The 19,905-nt window shown below is 54.6% G+C and overlaps 3 protein-coding genes across 6 annotated transcripts; all 3 read left to right on the top strand.

Annotated features, from left to right (window-relative positions):
• The first annotated feature begins 3,768 nt into the window (after nucleotides 1-3,768).
• Nucleotides 3,769-7,514, top strand: SLC10A3 (solute carrier family 10 member 3). 2 transcript variants are annotated; one of them, XM_068962644.1, is made up of 2 exons: nucleotides 3,769-3,860; nucleotides 5,693-7,514. In XM_068962644.1, the coding sequence occupies exon 2, from the start codon at nucleotides 5,831-5,833 to the stop codon at nucleotides 7,262-7,264; it is 1,434 nt and encodes a 477-aa protein (XP_068818745.1). In that variant the 5' UTR covers nucleotides 3,769-3,860; nucleotides 5,693-5,830; the 3' UTR covers nucleotides 7,265-7,514. The 2 variants fall into 2 exon arrangements, with proteins under 2 accessions (XP_068818745.1, XP_068818744.1); XM_068962643.1 differs by lacking the exon at nucleotides 3,769-3,860 and adding an exon at nucleotides 3,873-4,515.
• A 616-nt stretch (nucleotides 7,515-8,130) lies between these two features.
• UBL4A (ubiquitin like 4A) lies at nucleotides 8,131-10,727 on the top strand. Of its 3 annotated transcripts, none has more exons than XR_011144186.1 (5): nucleotides 8,131-8,234; nucleotides 8,388-8,493; nucleotides 8,720-8,934; nucleotides 9,042-9,342; nucleotides 10,599-10,711. XR_011144186.1 is itself a non-coding variant. In XM_068962369.1 (5 exons), the coding sequence occupies exons 1-5, from the start codon at nucleotides 8,187-8,189 to the stop codon at nucleotides 10,708-10,710; spliced, it is 588 nt and encodes a 195-aa protein (XP_068818470.1). In that variant the 5' UTR covers nucleotides 8,131-8,186; the 3' UTR covers nucleotides 10,711-10,724. The 3 variants fall into 3 exon arrangements, 2 of the variants coding, with proteins under 2 accessions (XP_068818470.1, XP_068818471.1); XM_068962369.1 differs by having other exon boundaries at nucleotides 9,042-9,148; nucleotides 10,599-10,724; XM_068962370.1 differs by having other exon boundaries at nucleotides 9,042-10,727.
• A 7,263-nt stretch (nucleotides 10,728-17,990) lies between these two features.
• On the top strand, nucleotides 17,991-19,137 carry LAGE3 (L antigen family member 3). Its single transcript, XM_068963170.1, has 3 exons — nucleotides 17,991-18,193; nucleotides 18,518-18,646; nucleotides 18,812-19,137. Exons 1-3 carry the CDS (start codon nucleotides 17,991-17,993, stop codon nucleotides 18,924-18,926), a joined length of 447 nt encoding a protein of 148 aa, XP_068819271.1. The 3' UTR covers nucleotides 18,927-19,137.
• Nucleotides 19,138-19,905: the final 768 nt, after the last annotated feature.

Below are 19,905 nucleotides of genomic sequence, written 5' to 3'. Positions count from 1 at the left end.
AGGAATCAATTGGGCACCAGCCAGGTCACATTCAGGGTACCGTGGCGGGGGGCAGTGGACGTTTGAGTCCCCCTCTAGGAGTTAAGTGCTGCCAGAGTGTGAGTGCATTATCAGAAAATGAAGGTATTTAAGGAGGCGCAGAAGAGAGAGAGTCCCGGGATGGCCCAGGAGGAGAGGCTGTGGCTGTAGGGCTGTGGTCACAGCCATGAAGGGTCAGGGAGTTGCAGACGTGAGGGCAGCCTGTTGCTTGCCTGGGAGATGGTGATCACACAAGCTGAAGACCAGCCTGACCCCGTGCCAAGAACTTGAGGTGTTTTCATTTTTACATCAACTTTGTTTTTTAGAGTTTTAGGTTCCCAGCAAAGTTGAGCAGAAAGTCCAGAGTTCCCTCATACCCAGCCTCCACTGAAACATCATCACCACCCATAACCCAGGGTGGACATTGGGGTTCCCTCTTGGTGTTGTGCACTCTGTTTGACAAGTGTTCATAACGCCAAGTGATGGTTGAGTCACTAAGTCATGTCTGACTCTTCCGACCCCATGGACTGTAGCCTGCTAGGCTTCTCTGTCCATGGGATTCTTCAGGCAAGGATACTGTAGTGGGTTGCCATTTCCTTCTCCAGCGAATCTTTCCGACCCAGGAAATCGAACCCAGGTCTCCTGCATTGCAGGCAGATTCTTTACCAAGTCAGCTACGAGGGAAGATGCAACAACTGAGTACTTACCATTATAGTATCATCTATGTTCTTCATATTTTTTTAACCTTTATTATGGACATTTCCAACATCCTCCAAAGTAGAGAGAATAGTCTGATGGATCTGGATGTACCCATTGGGGCTGCCACAAGGATCAACCTGTGGCCAGTGATTCATCTGCATGTATTACCTGCTCAGTCGTCACAGCAACCCCAGTGAGCAAGTGCTGCTGTGACCCCCGTTTAGAGAAGAAAAATGGTCCCTGGTATACTTAGGAAAGCTTCCCTGGGGCTGGGAGGTTAGAAGCCAGCTAAATAGGGCTCCACAAAGTTAGTGACTCACCCCAAATGCAATGCGCCTTAGTCAAGGGACGAACTGCAAGGCTGGGAGGTGCCTCTTATCAACCGCTATGCCAGCTGACCTGCCCCAGACCTTCATCGCTTACACTGGATTCACACAGATGGAAGCGGCAGGCAGGCCAGCTTTATCCCCCACATGGCCCAACACAGGCCAGGACGCTGACAATGGGTGCTGTGCAGCCTGCCAGACCTTCCAAAGTAGAGGACCATCTTTCTACACCCAGTGGTCCTCCTCCACCAGGGTTTTGTCCCCCAGGCCTACCCTCAGGAGTTAAGACATCCTCAGTTACAGTTACAAGAGCCAGGGTCCCAACCCAACTGGCACATGCAAAAATAAAGCCACGATAGCAGAAGGAGGCTGAATTTTCCTGTAACAGACCCCCAACACCTACGGGTGAGTCCAGCTCCAGTCATGTCCTCAGGGCTCTCGTATGTTAGCTCCCCCTTTTTTTGTATTCGTGTCTTTTTCAAACGTGCTGACTTCCCGGGCAGGGGGAGCAACCCCAGCAAGAAAGAGTTCCCATCTTCCCAGTCCCTAGGGAACTACCTCTCATTGGTCCAGATTGGATTATGGGTTTATCTTTGCCTCAATCTGTGTGGCTCTGATTGGCTACCTCTGTGTCATGCACCCCCCAGAGGCCAGCACTGGGGTCATCTACATGCAAACCTGTGTACCAAGAGTGGAAGAGAGATGGCCCACTAAAGAAAACTCGCACCACAACCTGTAGCTGGGCTTGTAAAAACGCCAGTTGTCACTACATTTCCCGGTAAATACCAAATGCATCCCATATTCATGCTTGTATAGAATATGCCTTCCGTGCCTGCTAATTTATCACAGTCTTCCTGGAGGCCCCTGCCTGGAAAGCAGGAGGTAAGTCCACTTCTCAGGGTCATCACTGTGCCCTGTTAGTGGGATGGCGGTGGGTCTCCCATCTGAAGTGCCCTGATGTTCTTTTAGCTGTAACTATCATTTGTTCCATCTGTTTTCTTGGTCCAGATGACTTCTCCTTTGGAACTAGATATCCTTGACTGACACATAGAGACCTTCCTTCTCTTCTGGGGTAAATTATTAATCCTCAAAACTAACTACAAATATTCTTGTTTTTTTGTTGTTGTTGTTGTTCAGTCACTAAGTCGTGTCCAACTATTTGTGACCCCATAATTTTAATTTAGCCACCCCTTTTTCCTGGAGGGAAGGCCTCCAAATCCCTTCAGGTCAGACACCCCCCCACCAGCCCCTCTGGCTTTTCAGGGAAGGCTGGAGAGACTAATGATAACGGGGAGCAGCCTTCTAACTACATTTGTTCTCCTTGACCCCTGACACCAATTCTCATCCAGTTGGGAATATAAAAATGAAGGGCTCCTCAAGGGTGAACAGATTGTTTAGGTTTTCCATCCCCAATGTTCAGCTGATCCATCCCCCTTCTCTCTCTGGCCACTTTTACCCCATCCTCAGACAAGGACAGCACCACTGCTCCTTTGCAAAATTGCAGTCTTCAGCCTAGCATGTGCCCTCTCACCTGTGCCACCCTGCTTCCATCAGGACCTCTCAACCCCATTTGAGAGGGACAGTACAGACTTTCTGGGATACTAAGTCAACACACACACAGAAGGCTTATGTCTTAACTGAGACTAAAGAACAGCCTAGAGCTACAGCTCTGAATGTTTCTTGATCACTGACATAAACCCTCTTGAGTGTGCACCCCACCATGTGTGTCTATCTGCTTACACATCACATGAATGTACTAATCTGAACTTTATAACACACAAATACAGTTCTCAATAAATAAGGCTAAATTAAAATTAATAGGTTTTTATTTAGAGGATTACAGTTATTATTTGTTGGGAAAATAAAAATGGATATGCTACAGGTCTTTTTGGACATTCTCTACGATGTGTCTTAGGAACCTTCTTGGGGCAAGAACCTGCAACTTTGGGCACCTGACAAAGAGGTTCTTCCAGAGCAGTGGGTAGCTATTGTCCCGCTGCCTGACTGCGGTTGCCCAGCAACCTTTGGGAACATACAAATCTCCTTTGATTCTACACTTGTTCACTGTCTTCTCACATCCATGTTCTACACCCTCACCACCTTTTTGCCCTTCCTTATGTCATGTGTTTGCATTCCTTCTCCGTGAAACCTTAGGACCTTGCTGGTGGCCCCAAATAGTTTTGAAACGTTCAAAAATCCACTGATCTTTCACAGGGTGGAAACAGGCGCTCGGTCATTGCTTGAACGTAGGAAGGTGGAACATGGCCGAGACTGGGTCCCAGAGTCTGGGTCCTTCAGAGTCGGCCCTCTGGCCACAGGGCTAGCGCCCAGAGCAGGCACGTGACAGAAACCCTGATTCCTGGGTTCCGCCACTAAGCAGCAGCTCCCGGGCGTCCTAGCTTGGCTAAGGGCTAAGCATGTGTCCCACTGCCCCCAGAGGTCGCAGCGTGGTTGGGAAGGAGTGGGGTGCCTACCGGTACGGGTCGCCCTGGCAGCAACCACAGAAGACTGGGATACGCGTCTCGCTAGCCACACGAGATAGCGCCCAACGCCAAACCACAGCGACCCGGAAGGCGGCCAGACCGGCGCGCGCGCACGCAGACTCGTCGCTCCCGTGTTACGTCACATCCGGTCTAGGCCCGCCCCGACGGTGAGAGGTGAGGGGACTGCCGTGGGGTAGGAGGGGCGGGAGCGTGGGGCGGAGGCGGAGGCGGTGCTTCGACGGGCTCGGGGCGGAGCTCCGGCTGGCAGTGCTCGCGGGCGTCCGCCGGCCCTCCTGGCGCTGGCTCCGGCGCCGTTTCCGGGCCGCCGAGGCAGGTGAGAGCCTCAGGCCAGAAGGGCGGTCGGAAGGCGGCTTCTGGCTCCGGCCAGTTTCCTCCCTCGCTTGCTGTGGCGGCCGGGCGCCACGGAGAAGGGTCGCCGCCGGGTGTTCGTGCAGCCGCGGGGACCGGGAGTGGCGTGAGGGATCCCGGGGCCGCCCGGGCGGATCTCCGGCCTGCCAGCTGCAGGGCGCTCCTCCCTCTCTCCCTCCCTAATTTCTGCCCGAGCTCTGATCCGCCCTGTCCGACAACTTCCGGACTCCCAGGTAGGGAGGAGCCCCGGGTCAGCACTGCCAACTGCACTGACACCGAACACTCGGCCAGTGAGGGGAAAACCTGCTGACCCGGGGTTCCCTCCCTCGTTTTGGGGCGTATCTGCCCAAACTCTCCTGGCATCTCAAGCAGAAATGGTGGGATCTGGGCCGGATCCCCCATACAGTGACTCAAAGCCACCAGCAGTACTGGAACGACGGGGTGCATGGCCATTCACCTCCTCTGCCTTCTGAACTGGTTCACACCAGACCGGTGGCTTCAGTCCCAGGTGCCTTCGTTTCTTCCCTGTGAGTCCCCTCCACTGTACTTCTCCTGCTCCCTCTGGTTTTCCTGCCTCCCTCTTCAGTGGTGGGACCCAAGGCTGGATCAAGGCCTCCAGGGTAAGTAACCCAAATGCCGAGCCAGGAGAGGCTATGGCATCCCAGGGTGGTAGAGGATGACTTTCCCAGGGATGAGCCTTGTGCTGAACCAGCCCTCCACCACCTACTTCCACTGCTCCCCAGTCTCAAATGAGACTATCCCCGATAGGATCTAGAGATGCAGGGGCCTCTTCCAAGACTCGGACAATGCCAGGCATGAGTCAGTCAACAGTAAGGATGAAGAATTACTGTGTCCTCATCTTGGTTGCCCCAGTTCCTGCAGGACAATAGGGTGCGGGCTGCCCAAATTGAGAAGTGGAAAGAGGCAAACGTCCTTCTTTCCCCTTGAGGCAGCCCTCCCCTCTAGAAACACTCCTCAAGGGTAGTTTTAGGTTCTGGTAGGGGTCCACGTGGGCATGGGAGGAATCCCTGAACTCTGATCAGAGCCTCTCAGATGGCACAGTGGCTCTAGGAGCTCCAATTCTGGGCCTGCCAGGGGAGTGAGAGCTCTGACAGAAAGGGGAGAAACCTCTCAGTGGACACATGGCCCTATCTGATCCCTTTCTGCTGCCCCTTCTGGCAACTTCCCTGGGGAGAGAGGGACCTGCTTCCTCCCAGAACCTCCATCTTGCCCCTGTCAGCAGGTAGGTAGGCCAGATGGCCACACACAGCAGCACCGTTCACATGGCAGTGGTGAACATCAGCACATGGGGCCTTTGGCCCGGGGGTCACCCGCTGCCCACACCACTTTGCCGGCTGCTCTCTGCTGGTCAGATGACACTCAGATGCCGTGAGCTGGCCTGCTCTCATCAGGCCTGCTTCCTGGGCATCCCTGGGCTGTCCTTCAGAGATTTCCTCCTGGTTGTGGTACTGCCACAACTGTGCCTCAAAGCAAGTGGGGCACAGGCTAGTGGTGACAAGATTGGGGCTGATCCCCTGGTGTCAGGCCATCTCTCAACTGTCGAAATCAGCCTGAATCAGCAGGCCGAAGGCAAAGTTCTACCTGTCGCTGCCCCTTCTGGGGAAGCTTGAGGTAGTTGTGACTGGGGAAGGGACACCCGAATGGCACTCAAGGGCCATCCCCAGGCTTGCAGCAAGGGACCCGGCTGAGTCTCCCAGCAGTGGGCTTCTCGGTCATGCTCCTGGGCTCACAGCTGCTCGCCCTCACCAGCCACTGCCATGTCCCTTCTCTTCTCAGGAAGAGCTCTACCATCAAGAAAGGGAGCCCAGCACCAGACCTCACCCATGGACCCTTCTGAGGACCACCCAACGGCACCAGCAAGGCTGGTCTCCTAAGCCACAGAGGGCCTGCGTGCCCCACCGTTGGGAAGGAGCCATGGTGTTTAGGAGTGGTGAAGGCCGCTCCCTGCAGTGGCCTGGCCCAGAAGGGGGCACTGGTTGCACGGGCCCCCAAAGCATGCTCAGGGCCACCCTGCTGCTTGTCAGCCTGCTGTGGGGGGCCCGGGGAACAGCAAGTGCCAGTCTCAGCCCGGCTCTGGGCCATCCCATGCCCCTGACCAGGGGCCGCTACCTGAGCATTGGAGATGGCTCTGTGATGGAGTTTGAGTTCCCAGAAGAGAGCGAGGGCATCATTGTGATCACAAGCCATTACCCAGGCCAGGGCAACGGGACGGGACCCAGCCCCATGCTGCGGGTCACCTCCCTGGACCCAGAGGTGCTGACCATCAAGAATGTGAGTGCTATAGCCTGGGGCGGCGGCGGCAGCTTCGTGGTAAGCATCCGCTCGGGCCTGCCTGGGATAGCCCCACTCCACATCCAGCTCACGGACCCCCGCGAGGCCCCACCCAGGCTGATCGAAGAGCGGAGAGATTTCTGCATCAAGGTCTCACCCGCTGAAGACACCCCCATCACCCTCGGCACTAACCTGGTCCACTTCTCAGAGAACCCAATCCTCTACTTGCTCCTGCCTCTTATCTTCGTCAATAAGTGTTCATTTGGGTGCAAAGTGGAGCTCGAGGTACTGAAGGGGCTCTTGCAGAACCCCCAGCCCATGCTGCTGGGCCTTCTGGGCCAGTTCCTAGTCATGCCCTTCTATGCTTTTCTGATGGCTAAGGTCTTCATGCTGCCCAAGGCCCTGGCTCTGGGCCTCATCATCACTTGCTCGTCGCCCGGCGGCGGGGGGAGCTACCTCTTCAGCCTCCTCCTTGGAGGGGACGTCACTCTGGCCATCTCTATGACTTTCATCTCAACGGTGGCTGCCACCGGCTTCCTGCCGCTGTCCTCAGCCATCTACAGTCACCTGCTCAGCATCCATGAAACACTCCATGTGCCCGTTTCCAAGATCCTGGGGACCCTGCTGTTCATTGCCATCCCCATTGCAGCAGGCGTGGTAATCAAGTCCAAGCTCCCCAAGTTCTCGCAGCTGCTGCTGCATGTCATCAAGCCCTTCAGCTTTGTGCTGCTCCTGGGTGGCCTCTTCCTGGCCTACCGCATGGGGGTCTTCATCCTGGCAGGTGTCAGGCTGCCCATCGTGTTGGTGGGCTTCACAGTGCCCCTGGTCGGCCTCCTGGTGGGCTACGGCCTGGCCACGTGCCTGAATCTGCCAGTGGCCCAGCGGCGGACTGTCAGCATCGAGGTTGGGGTGCAGAACAGCCTGCTGGCCTTGGCCATGCTGCAGCTGTCCCTCCGCCGCCTCCAGGCTGACTATGCCTCCCAGGCCCCTTTCCTTGTGGCACTTAGTGGCACCTCGGAGATGCTGGCCTTAGTAATTGGCCACTTTATCTATAGCAGCGTGTGCGCCGTTCCCTGAGGCCCCCTGGGTCAGGCTTTCACCAGGCACCCCTAGCCCCCAACCTCCACCAACTGTCCCCACCATTCTTGTGTACCAAAGGCCTTTAGTTCTCATGCACTATGCACTCAGAAAAAAAAAAAAAAATCCAGGCTTATTTTTTTTACTCGTTTTTTATTCTCCAGCTTTCAGTGCCAAAGAGGCCATGCTGAGTTCTGTAAGCGGGCACTGCCCAGAAAATATATTTCAATAAAACAGAAGCAAGCTTGGGTGTCATGCTGTCTTTGCCCTCTGAGGCCTGCGGGTCAGGGGAAGGAAGGGCGTGGTGTGGCCAGGTAGGTGTGGGCCAGGGTGGAGGGCTGGCTTGGGCGACACTGACCTCTGGCCAGATTTAGCCCTCCTCGCCCCTGCATCACCTCTGAGAGCTGTGTATCTGTTCTAGAAGGAGCAGTGGGAAGGGCAGAGGCCTGACTCCCCCACCAGATCCCAAGCTCAGTTGCTTTTCCACAGATGGAGTAAAAAAGAGGCCGGCGAGTGGTGAAACGAGCTCGGCGGGGCCGGGTCTTCTGCAGGTTCCTGAGAGGCAGGGGATAGGATGGGCATCGGCGTTGACCTGCTCTGCCCACGTGCGGTGGCGCGCGAACTCCCGGCCCGCCGTCTCCCCGGGCCCAGCTCCCCAACTCCTTCGAGCGAGCCCGACTGGTCCCTCCACCCTCTTCCACTCTCCGCGGGTTTCCGGGCTCCGTCGCCCCGGGGTCCGCGGACAGTCCAGGTTGGGGGGGAGGGGCCTGCGACGCCGGCGGGGCGGGGCCGCAACGCCGGGCTCGCCCTTCGCGAGGCTTCCGGCGGCGGCGGGCGGTTCCGGCGCGCGCCCGGGGCGGCGGCGCGCGGCGGCGGGCCGTTGGGGTGCGCGCCGGCCCGAGTGGACGCCTCGACGGCCGCCATGCAGCTGACGGTGAAAGCACTCCAGGGCCGCGAGTGCAGCCTTCAGGTAGCATCGCAGGGCTGGGTTGCGCGGTCAGCCCCGCAGGTGCGGGATCGAGCCGCGGGCGGGGACGGACCCGGCGGGCTGGCCGCCTCGGGAGAGCCACCCTCCGCGCGGGCCGCGGCTTCACCCCCCGCCCACCTTTCTCGGCCGGGACAGGTGTCGGAGGACGAGCTGGTGTCCACGCTGAAACATCTGGTCTCCGAGAAGCTGAACATCCCGGTCCGCCAGCAGCGGCTGCTGTTCAAGGGCAAGGCCCTGGCAGGTAACCAGGGAGAGGGGACGCCGGGGGAGACCCGCGGGAAGCCAGGGTACGGGGCGTCCAGCCCAGGCCCGGGCAGCAGTGTAGGTGGAGGGGGCTCTGGCTAGGTGACCCCCACCCCCACCCGAGAGTTCACCGCTGCGCTTCGCCTAGGCTCCCCGAGGGTCAGTGCGACTCTCTCTCTCTCTCTCTCTCTCTCTCTCTCTCTCTCTCTCTCTCTCTCGGACAGATGGGAAAAGACTCTCCGATTACAGCATCGGGCCGAATTCCAAGCTCAACCTAGTGGTCAAACCTCTGGAGAAGGTGTTGCTGGAAGAAAGCACCGCACGGAAAACGGCCGAGGCCCCAGCCCCACCGCCCGCCGCCTGGCCGCTCATTTCCAGAATCCTGGCCCAGCACTTCAGCGCCGCCGATGCCAGCAGAGTCCTGGATCAACTCCAGAGGGTGAGAAGCGTGGCCCAGGACCTCTGCGTCCTGCCCGCCTGCCTCTGTCCCAGCGGGCCCCCCGCCCCAAGCCACACCCCTGAATCCTTCTGGCTTTCTCTCTTCAGGATTATGAGCGGTCCCTGAGCCGCCTGACGCTGGATGACATTGAACGTTTGGCTGGCCGCTTCCTGCACCCCGAAGCGACTGAAGCTATGGAGAAGGGGTTCTCCAAGTAGGATTCTCGGAGTGTGGGGAGGAGCCTGGCCAGGCCACAAGCTGCATGTAGCATTAAATGTCTTCTTGTATTGCAACTTGGCTCATAATACTGCCTGGCGGGTACCCGGGTACCTGTATCTGGCTCATGTTAGGTGCCAGGCCCCACTCAAAGCTCTTGACCCAGGTTGGCTCCCACATGTCGCACAAAAGGTGAGACAGCCAAGGCTCCTAGCAGAGAAGGCGAGGAGCCAGATTCTGAGTCCAGCCAGCTTCCAGAAGTACTTCAGGGTGAGAAGGAGAAAAGGGTCGTTCAGACGGGTTCTGAGGGGTGGCCATGGACATTCCAGGTTTAGCCCACTGAGGAGAAACCCTCAAGCAATACCTTTTCCAGGCCTGGAAGGGGAAGCAGCTAGCCCCTGATGCCCAGTTCTGTCACCTCATCCTTGGCAGGTCCGGCATTGGCAAGAGGTCAGGTGATGGCCAGCCTTGGGCCCCCTTAGCGGCTGCAACCAGTATGCACTCAAAGGGAAGGCGGGCTGGGGAGTCTAGGATGTCACCCGACTCTGGGGAGTGACACGTAGGTGCCACGTTGGTCCCCAGCCTTCAACTCTGCCCAGTGAGGGCTGTTCTTGAGACTCTCTCAGTTTTTTTTAGCTCCAAAGCCTGGGGTCAGGAGTCTGTAGGCATCCTACCCGTGTGTCCCAGATACTAACTGAGGCCAAACTCTGAGTAATGGCCAAGCGTGGCCCAGAGATGGAATGTCCTGGCCCTTAGTGTCACAGCTTTTCTCTGGGCACCCCCTTCTTGTCTCCTCCCAGACACAAGCAGTCCGTGACCTTTAGAGATGACAGATGATGGTCTCAAGGTGACTCGAGCAGGCCCCTGTACCCTTTGCCCATCCTCTGCCACATGTGGACAGGGCCTCCCACTGTGCACACCACTCACTGTCTGAGAGGGAACCTGGGTGGGGGCAGAAGCTGGGGGGTGGGTCGTAGAGATCGTCTAGGCACCTGCTCCTCAGAGGAGGGCATCTGGGCCACTCTCCGACCTGAGCCTCATAGGGTAAGTGCTGAGTTCCCAGGTGGGGAGGACAGACAGTGGCTCGAGGGCCAAAGGCTTTGAAGAGCAGGTGGAAGTCCATGGCTCCACCCAGGAGCTGGGCATGCACTGCCACAAGGTTCATGTGATAGACTTCCCTACGCTCTCATTTCTTTGCAGTCAGGAAATTTTATATTGACCTTTTCAGTCACACTAGAGGTGCATGTGAGACTTTGACCTGAAAGGAACTCTATTAGTTGAACTGCTTTTGGTTTCCCCATCATTGATTTAACCATTACAGGACATTGGTTTAAGCAATAAAGAAAAGGTATTGGTTTGCAAAACTGAGAAGTCCAGGGGTATTGGCAGCAGATGAATGATTTCCCCAAATACCCAGTTTCTTCCTACCTCCCCTCTGCACTCTGCAGTGTCTGCTTCATCCCAGGCCTCTACCTCAGGATCAGAAGATGGCTGCCTGCAGCTTCCACCGAACCCCTCGGTCACAGCCAGCACGGAGCACCTTCCCGTCCTCTAGCGTAGCTTCCTCCTCAGCTGCCCCAACAAATAAACGCTGTCCCTTTTGGATGCTTAGAACCGGGTGCCTCCATCATTTTATCAGGGGCTTGGGTGGGCTGTGGAAGGGAGAGGGCAACTCTCAGGAAGGCCAGGTCCTCGGGGAGAGCTGACGCGTGCAGACGGGTCTTGTTGACAGACACAAGAGACAGCTGGTGAGTCTTGTGTGCCTCCCGACTGGGTGGTGATGACCCTGTGGTAGCTAGGAGCCATCTGCTGGGTGCAGAAAGTCATCGGGGACCTCAGGCTGCCCATGGAGACAGGAGTGGTGTCTCCCAGGTGTATAGTAGGTGCCTTGCTGACAGGCCCGACAGGCTGATTCCATGGCCCTGTGCAGCTTTCCACGACATTCCGGAGGGCCTGTGGACACAATGTCCCAGACACTGCGAGGATGCATGAAATTACTTCCCAGAGAGCATGACCGAAGAAAGGGGAGAGCACTGGACCTGGGGGAGACTTCACCAACTGGAGACACTGCAGAGGCCAAGGCACCTCTGCAGACGCAAGGCCACAGGGAGAACTTGATGTCAGAGGCCAGGAAGGCCCCTCCAGCCAGGGTACAGAGTGTATAGTGCTGCCAAGAAGCAAAAGAGAGGGCAGCCTCCTCTCAAGCTAACAAGAAGGTCATTGGTGATATTTTAGGGCAAGAAGCCGCTGCGTGGTGGAGAGGGGGAAAGTCTTGCCAGTGACTGGAGACCCCTGGTTCCAGAAGCTTGTCTGGGCAGGAGTGTGTAGCTATGGGGGGTGGGGGTGGGGAGACAGGGAAGAGGTGCTGGGATGAGAGATGGGAGGCCTAGGTGGGAAGGGGCCACGGAGGCTCTGGTCTAGGCCTTGTGCCATCGCTAGAGGATAGAATGGCCACGGGCTGTGCCCTGCCTTTGTCCTTAGTTTCTGGGCGAGGGGGTGGCCCCATGTACCCTGCGGGCTCCAAATGCTGCAGTATCCTTCCACAGGGGCTGGAATGTTTAAGGCCATCACTGTGCCCCTTGAGCCAAGTGTCTGCCCCAGAGGTGGGCACTGACCCCCCCATTACCACTCCCATCCCCTGGTCTGAGACCACTCTCTCCTCGTGGAGGAGCCTTGAAACAGCCCCACTAGGAGATGGCAGGGCGAGTGAAACGCCCAGCTGAAGTGGCCCCAGACAGCAACAGTCTGGCACCTGGAATAAGGTGCCTGTGGTGCCACTTGCCATGGGCACACTGGCGGAGGGGCAGGCTCAGAGGAAAGCAGCGTTTCCTTTGGGGTGGGGCTTGCTGAGCTGGAAAACGTCCAGGAAAAGATCAGCTGCATGCACAATTTGCTGGCGCCTTGCTTTCCACGCAAGCCTGGACAAAAGCCAGCCTTACCAGGTCCAGTAGATCTGACAAGTGCTGCTGAGGACGGGTCAGGCCCTGCCAGCAGGAGATGCAAAGGCCATGGTGGCCTCTGTGCCCTGGGCCTTGGAAAGCCTGCGGGAGAGATGCTCACCCCTGTCCCCCTGTCCCCCTCCAAGGCCCAGCCAGAGCAGCCTCCCGGAGCTACTGGGGACCTTCCCCGGGCCACCTCTTCTGCCTGCCCTCTCCAACTTTTCCTTCCACTTCCCCTAGCTCTGGGCTTCCCTGATAGCTCAATTGGTAAAGGATCCACCTGCAATGCAGGAGACCCCGGTTCAGTTCTTAGATCAGGAAGATCCCCTGGAGAATGGACGGGCTACACACTCCAGTATTCTTGGGCTTCCCTGGTGGCTCAGCTGGGAAAGAATCAGCCTGCAATGAGGGAGACCTGGGTTTGATCCCTGGGTTTGGAAGATCCCCTGGAGAAGGGACCAGCTACCCACTCCAGTATTCTGGTCCATGGGGTCGCAAAGAGTCAGACACGACTGAGCAACTTTCACTTTTACTTTTCACCTGTGCTGGCTCTCCCCCAACACACCCATCTCCTACTTATGGGGGACCCTGAGGCTCCGTCCCCGGATCTCTTCTCTGGATCTCTCACTCCCTGGGGAACCTGTCTGCCTTCATTGCCATTTCTATGCTTTGTGTCCATGTCTGCAACTCACCCCAGCCCCATCTCTGAGCTTCGGGCCATGGCTCTGGGTTGTGACTCTGAAGCTGTGTCCAGCTTCCCTCCAGACACCTCCTGTCACCCCTTTGGTGCTTGTGATGTCGGTGGCACAGGGACTGGAAGACACAGTTCCTTCCTGCCTGGCACCCATGTGCCCAAGGTGAAAGGCAACACCACTGGGTCAGGCGTTTGATGACAGGAAATGGGAGGCCACCTTTGCCTTTCCTAACTCTCCCTTGTCCACGGGCCATCAGACAGCAATGCTTTTGGAAGAGTCCAGGGCACTGGCCTCATAGCAAGTCCCAGGATCTGGATTCGCCTCCTTCCTTGCTGGTTAGATTCAGCTTAGGCCTTCTGAGGAGAGTGGCCACCCAGGGCAGGCTGTGTTCCTCCCCACGCAATGTGAGGGAGGCTCAGTTTGATCACTCAGTCTCTCCCTGGTAAAGCTGCCTTCTCCCTTCCTAACACACAAGTCATCTGGGTGATACCTTGAGACCCAGGGATTCTCTTTTCCCCAACAACCTTCATCTCATGGTCTTACCACCCAAGGATGCTCCCCATTTGGATCAGTTCAACTGGATGAATTGCACAGGTGGCTGCAAAATGGTGGATTTTCTTGGGCTGTCTTGCTTTCTGCAATTATTAGTTGGCATTTCTCTACATTTCTTAGTTATCATGATGGACACTTTTTTTTATTCAACAACTTAGAATCTAAGTTGTCTAAGTGTCATTTTGGGACAGTTTTTACTGCATTGTAGCATGCATACAGTAATGGGCATAAATCATCGATATACAGCTCAACAGAATTTCAAAGTGAATATACCCATGTGTGCATCCCCTCCAGATTGAAATATATACATAATGTCTGCCTATATATTACATTCCCTGGTGCCTCCTCTCCAAAAGGTTTAATAATCTTTGGGGTGCTCAAATTGTTCTAGCTTTGGTTCTTTCCAGTTGGCTCCCATGTCTCTTTCACATGCCCCATCCTTTTCCTTTCCAAGCATATCCTTCCTTTCTGACACTACAAGGTGCTCCAGGCTCCTCTTGTATTTTTCCCTGACCCATACCTAGAATCTTCCATTTCTCCAAGGAGCTCTGGTTCCTTTTAGTGGAGACTGGTGTTGAGAACCAAGTTCTGGGTCCAGGGAACATTCTTTGCTACTGGAGTGACATTGCTTCTAGACTCTCACTGGACAAAACTAGGCAATCTATTTTTTTTTTAAGAATTCATAATGTGATCCCCAATTCCAGTCTGGTAGCACAGTTCTATCTCAGCTTCCCTCATTCCACATTGATGTTCCTAACAACAGCAAAAAACAACCGTTTATGGATATGTTTACTCATCTCTTCTACTGGATACAGTCTACCTTGCAGTATACTCAAAGTAGCTTCAGAATCACCTCAGGACTATCATTACTAACAACACACATACTGAGAATAAAGCCGATTCTTTCTGTCCTTAGAATATATCCCATAAAGGGAGCACCGTCAAAGAGTGAGTTTGAAAGTTTCCTGACTCATTTTCTCTGTGTGGTTGTTACTAACTGGATATGCAGTTAGGCTCACTTGCTTTTGTTTTTATTCCGTTTTAGCATTTTTTCCCTCTTTCAAATGTATTTTTGAATATATAAAATATTTTATGGTTTAAAGTCAAAACTACACAAAAAGATATTAATATATTACAAGAAATCCTATACCCATCTCAACCCCCTATCAGTGAGAATTTTCACTAGTTTCAGGGTTCTCCATCCCCTTTAGTTTTCTTCCCAATAAGCATGTGTATCTATGAGTGTGTGTGCACAGGTCGTTTGCACTCAGCTTTTTTCTTCCCCCCACAAAACAATATATCTTGGAACTCGTTTCATTTTTCTTTTTATTTCATTAGAGATTTTCATTGTTTTTTTTTTTTTTTACTGCTGCTTGGGAATATATTGTCACCCTGCTTATTTAACTTATATGCAGAGTACATCATGAGAAACGCTGGGCTGGAAGAAGCACAAGCTGGAATCAAGATTGCCAGGAGAAATATCAATAATCTCAGATATGCAGATGACACCACCCTTATAGCAGAAAGTGAAGAGGAACTAAAAAGCCTCTTGATGAAAGTGAAAGAGGAGAGTGAAAAAGTTGGCTTAAAGCTCAACATTCAGAAAACTAAAATCATGGCATCTGGTCCCATCACTTCATGGGAAATAGATGGGGAAACAGGGGAAACAGTGTCAGACTTTATTTTGGGGGGCTCCAAAATCACTGCAGATGGTGACTGCAGCCATGAAATTAAAAGACGCTTACTCCTTGGAAGGAAAGTTATGACCAACCTAGATAGCATATTGAAAAGCAGAGACATTACTTTGCCAACAAAGGTCTGTCTAGTCAAGGCTATGGTTTTTCCAGTAGTCATGTATGGATGTGAGAGTTGGACTGTGAAGAAAGCTGAGCACCGAAGAATTGATGCTTTTGAACTGTGTTGTTGGAGAAGACTCTTGCAAGTCCCTTGGACTGCAAGGAGATCCAACCAGTCCATCCTAAAGGAGACCAGTCCTGGGTGTTCATTGGAGGGACTGATGCTGAAGTTGAAACTCCAGTACTTTGGCCACCTCATGCGAAGAGTTGACTCATTGGAAAAGATCCTGATGCTGGGAGGGATTGGGGGCAGGAGGAGAAGGGGATGACAGAGGATGAGATGGCTAGATGGCATCACCGACTTGATGGACATGAGTTTGGGTGAACTCCAGGAGTTGATGATGGACAGGGAAGCCTAGCGTGCTGCAATTGATGGGGTTGCAAAGAGTCCAACATGACTGAGCGACTGAACTGAACTGAAGTAATTTTGTGCATATGTTGTTTCATATTTGTGAAGTAACAGGTACATGTGGCATTCCTAGGCCCAAGACACTGTCTGAGTTTTTGAGGGGATGAGAAGGGGGCAACAGAGGATGAGATGGTTGGATGGCATCACCTACTCAATGGACATGAGTTTGAGCAAGCTCCGGGAGATGGTGAAGGACAGGGAAGCCTGGCGTGCTGCAGTCCAGTCCATGGGGTTGCAGAGTCAGACACAACTGAGCACACAGAATGTTGTTTCATCCAACAAGAAACAAACCACCTAGTGCATAAACTACATAGAAAAGGTATCAGAGACAATACAATGACAGTATAGAAGTGAACAAACTTACAATTTCAGATTATTAGAAATGAGCAACCTGAAATGGGCAAATGTGATGAAGGGTGCCTGGGGGTAGTATGTTAGATTGGTGATCCCAAAGGCCTCTCGGAATTGACACTGGAGACTAGATCTTAATGACAAGAAGGAGCCAGCAACGGGAAAGTCTGGAGACAGTCTTCCAAAAAGAAAAAGTAAGTGCTAAGGGATGGGGGCAGGCCACCCTTGGTCAGGAGCAGAGAGAAGTCCCTAGAGGCTGCACAGAGTAGGGAAGCAAGAAGGTGGAGGAACCCTGAGCCGGGTTACACAGGACTTTTATAAGCTACAGGAAGGAGTTTGTCTTTGGTTTCAAAGACAACAGGAAACTGTTTTAGTACTTTAAGCAGGGACATGATATGATGTGATATATATTAAAAATTAAGAACTGATTCTACTGTGGAGAACAGGATGTAGAGGAGCAAGCATAGAAGAAAACTAGTCAGAAAGCTGTTCAAGGGGCTCCCCTGGTGAAGAAAAAAAAAATGAAACTAGTAGTCACTCCGTTGTGTCCCACTCAAGGCTCCTCTGTCCATGGAATTCTCCAGGCAAGAATACTGAAGTGGGTAGACATTCCCTTCTCCAATGGATCTTCCCCAACCAGGGATCAAACCCGGGTCTCCTGCACTGCAGGCAGATTCTTTACCATCTGATCCACCAGGGAAGCCCCAGTGGTAGAGAATCCACCTGCCAATGCAGGAGACTTGGAAGCTCTGATCCATGAAGATCCCCCATGCCTGGGAACCACTAAGCCAGGCACCACAACTACTGAGACTGTGCTCTAGAGCCCACACGCCCTACAGCCTGAGCTCTGCCAACAAGAGAAGCCACTGCAATAAGCCCGCTTGCTGCAACTAGAGAAAAACCCTCACAGGAAGGAAGACCCAGCACAGACAAAAACAATTAAATTATATGTGAAAAATATATATCAAGTTCAGGGAGATAGGGTGGCCACCGGTGGAGACTAGCAATGAAGGGGGAGAGGGTAGGCTGATTCAGGATGGATTTTGAGGGGTGATGCAACAGGCTTTGATAACCTACTTCACCTTTATGCCCTTCCTTCTGATTACAAAGGAGGAAAACAGAAAACTAACAGGCCTATCACCATCAGAAATTTCATGCCACTTTAAAAACTTATTTTTGATTAAAAATGCCGTATAAGGTCACTGTCAAAAACTTGCAGAACAGAAAAGGGAAGTTAAAATCGAGTCATACAGTTTGTGAAAGGCCCGAGCTGTGGGAAAGAAAGAGTCGCTCAGTCGTGCCCGACTCTGTGGTTTAGTCAGTAAGTCGTGTCCGACTCTTGCGACCTCACAGACTGTAGCCCCCAGGCTCCTCTGTCCATGGGGTTCTCCAGGCAGGAATACTGGAGTGGGTTACTATTTCCTCCTCCAGGGGATCTTCCTGACCCAGGGATCAAACCCGGATCTCTTGCATGGCAGGTAGATTCTTTACCCACTGAGCTACAAGGGAAGCCCCGAACTGCGGAAGGGAGACTCATTTCTCTGTGGCCAACGGAAACCCCCTCGGCCGGCCGGCTCCACCAGACCTGTTTGCGCAAGCGCGCGGGGCGGGGTCGGCGCGCGGGGCGGGGTCGGCGCGCGGGGCGGGGTCGGCGCGCGGGGCGGGGTCGGGGTCGGCGCGCGGGGCGGGGTCGGGGTCGGCGCGCGGGGCGGGGTCGGGGTCGGCGCGCGGGGCGGGGTCGGGGTCGGCGCGCGGGGCGGGGTCGGGGTCGGCGCGCGGGGCGGGGGCGGGGTCGGCGCGCGGGGCGGGGGCGGCGCGCGGGGCGGGGGCGGGGGCGGCGCGCGGGGCGGGGGCGGGGGCGGCGCGCGGGGCGGGGGCGGGGGCGGCGCGCGGGGCGGGGGCGGGGGCGGCGCGGGGGCGGGGGCGGTGCGCGGGGCGGGGGCGGCGCTTCAGGAAGAAGCTGCAGTTTTTAAGCTGCTCGCGGAGAGGGTGGGCGACGCAGAGTCCCGGAGCCAGTGGGTGGGGTTGGAGGCGGAGCATGGCAGCCATGCAGGAGACTGGTGGGGACGTAGGCGCAGGCAGCCTGGCGGGTGGCGCCGAAAGCCAGGGCCGGCGGGGGTTCGGGGGTGGCCGGGGCGGCCCCGGCAGCGCGGGTGCTGCTTCCGCTGCAGACCACGGAGCTCCGGGCGTCGCGCCGGCCCAGCACTCTTCCCAAAGGCCGGGAAGCCGACCATGCGTATTGTATCCTACTCGAGGGGCAGTGCGGATTGGGCTGGGGGCTGCCTGCGGTGGGAGGTGGGACAAACGGACCGGCGGGTCAGGGGCTGCTGGGGGGTGGAATGGCCAGGGCGCCTGGGGCGGGTAGAGAATAGAGAGCCGAAGGGAGACTGGAAGCTGGGATGGGCCTGGGTGGCGTGGGTCGGGGGGAGAAATGGGATCACGGGGCAGTGGGATGGCTGGGCTGGATTAGGGCTACGAGTGGCCCGGAGGGGCTGGATGCGGTCCTGAGACAGGACCCAGAGCTCCAAATCCTTGTGGGTAGTACCTTAACCGCATCTCCATCAGCACCCTAAGCGTGCCTTTCCCGTCCGCCTTGGAGGCAGAGATTGCCCGTGGGTCCCTGGCCCCAGATACCGAACCTCACCGTGGGGCGGTTGGGAAGGAGCTCACAGTGAACGGCAATGTCCTGGCGGTGTAAGTTGGAAAAGGGGCTGGTTGGAAGTGGTAGCAGGTGACCAAGCTTGTCTCTCGCCAGGGGCGCTCTGTTTGGACATACTCAAGGGCTGTGTTTATGGAGGTGACGCAGTGCCCTTGATTCCACCCATCTCCATCTTGATTCTCTTTTTCTGTCACTTTCAGCTGCTGGAGAGCTGAAGATTGCCGCCTCCTTCGAATCTCCATTGTCAACTTTCTGGACCAGCTTTCTCTGGTGATGCGAACCATGCAGCGCTTTGGGCCCCCTGTTGCCCGCTAAGCCAGGGCTGGGGAAAGGGGGGTCTGATCTGGTGGCCCTTCCTAGACAGTGCATCCTTCCTAGGGCAGTGATTCCTGCACTAGTTGCCTATTATGGGGGCCTCATCTTTTAGCTATAATGGCCCTTGCGTGCTCAAGGTCCACTTGCATTGTTTGGTACTTAAATGTTTCTTAACTACTGAAAATAAAATTGACCTGTGATGAGTTTATTTTCAACTGTAGCACCTTCAGAATTCTTGCATTTGTCCTTAGATTGGAGGGTTCTGATTCAGATAGTCAAGTAGTACAGTGTAAGTGAGATAATCTAAGAAATGGAGGAGGATAGGTCCTGTCTTTCATTCAGTATTAGCTACTATCAATATTTTGGAGTATTTTCTGAGTTTTATAGTTACATAGTAAATGTGTAACAATAATATTTGATATTGTGCAAGTTTAGCATTTTTCCTGGTATTTCTCATCTAACATGAACTTTTTTCTAAAAATTATTCAAAATCATTATTGATTGTTTAAACTATTTTCAGTCTTTGCCATATTATAGGTAGTGATTCCGTGGAACGCTTGTATATAGATCTTTGCATGAATGATAAAGATTACAAGAAGTAGAATTAATTAAATATTTAAAGCTCTCAATCTGAAGCATGTGAAATTACTCTCCATAAAATACCCTCCCACCAGAATTCTGGTTTCCCCACATTAGTGTCACCATTGGGGGCTTCCCAGGTGGTGTAGCAGTAAAGAATCCACCTGCCAGTGTGGGAGGCACAAGAGATGAGGGTTTGGTCCCTGTGTCCAGAAGATCCCCTGGAGGAGGAAATGGCAACCCACTCCATGATTCTTGCCTGGGGAATCCCATGGATAGAGGAGCCTGGTGGGAGTCCATGGAGTCGCAAAGAGTCAGACACGATTGAGGGCCTCAGCACCGCACAGGGGCACAATTGACTGCAGTGCACTTGGGACAGTAAAGAGCTGGCAGACATGAA

This window comes from Capricornis sumatraensis, chromosome X (assembly GCF_032405125.1).
Source record: "Capricornis sumatraensis isolate serow.1 chromosome X, serow.2, whole genome shotgun sequence".
NCBI lineage: Eukaryota > Metazoa > Chordata > Mammalia > Artiodactyla > Bovidae > Capricornis > Capricornis sumatraensis.
This window is presented reverse-complemented; position numbering and strand designations above follow the sequence as displayed.

Bases quoted from the DNA above. Each gene is read 5' to 3' on its own strand.
- UBL4A (XM_068962369.1), top strand. From the start codon at position 8,187: ATGCAGCTGACGGTGAAAGCACTCCAGGGCCGCGAGTGCAGCCTTCAG. The intron at 8,235-8,387 runs GTAGCATCGCAG...CGGCCGGGACAG, and splicing joins GCCGCGAGTGCAGCCTTCAG to GTGTCGGAGGACGAGCTGGT. The intron at 9,149-10,598 runs GTAGGATTCTCG...TGCACTCTGCAG, and splicing joins ATGGAGAAGGGGTTCTCCAA to TGTCTGCTTCATCCCAGGCC.
- LAGE3 (XM_068963170.1), top strand. From the start codon at position 17,991: ATGGCAGCCATGCAGGAGACTGGTGGGGACGTAGGCGCAGGCAGCCTG. The intron at 18,194-18,517 runs GTATCCTACTCG...CATCTCCATCAG, and splicing joins GGAAGCCGACCATGCGTATT to CACCCTAAGCGTGCCTTTCC. The intron at 18,647-18,811 runs GTAAGTTGGAAA...TGTCACTTTCAG, and splicing joins AACGGCAATGTCCTGGCGGT to CTGCTGGAGAGCTGAAGATT.
- SLC10A3 (XM_068962644.1), top strand. From the start codon at position 5,831: ATGGTGTTTAGGAGTGGTGAAGGCCGCTCCCTGCAGTGGCCTGGCCCA.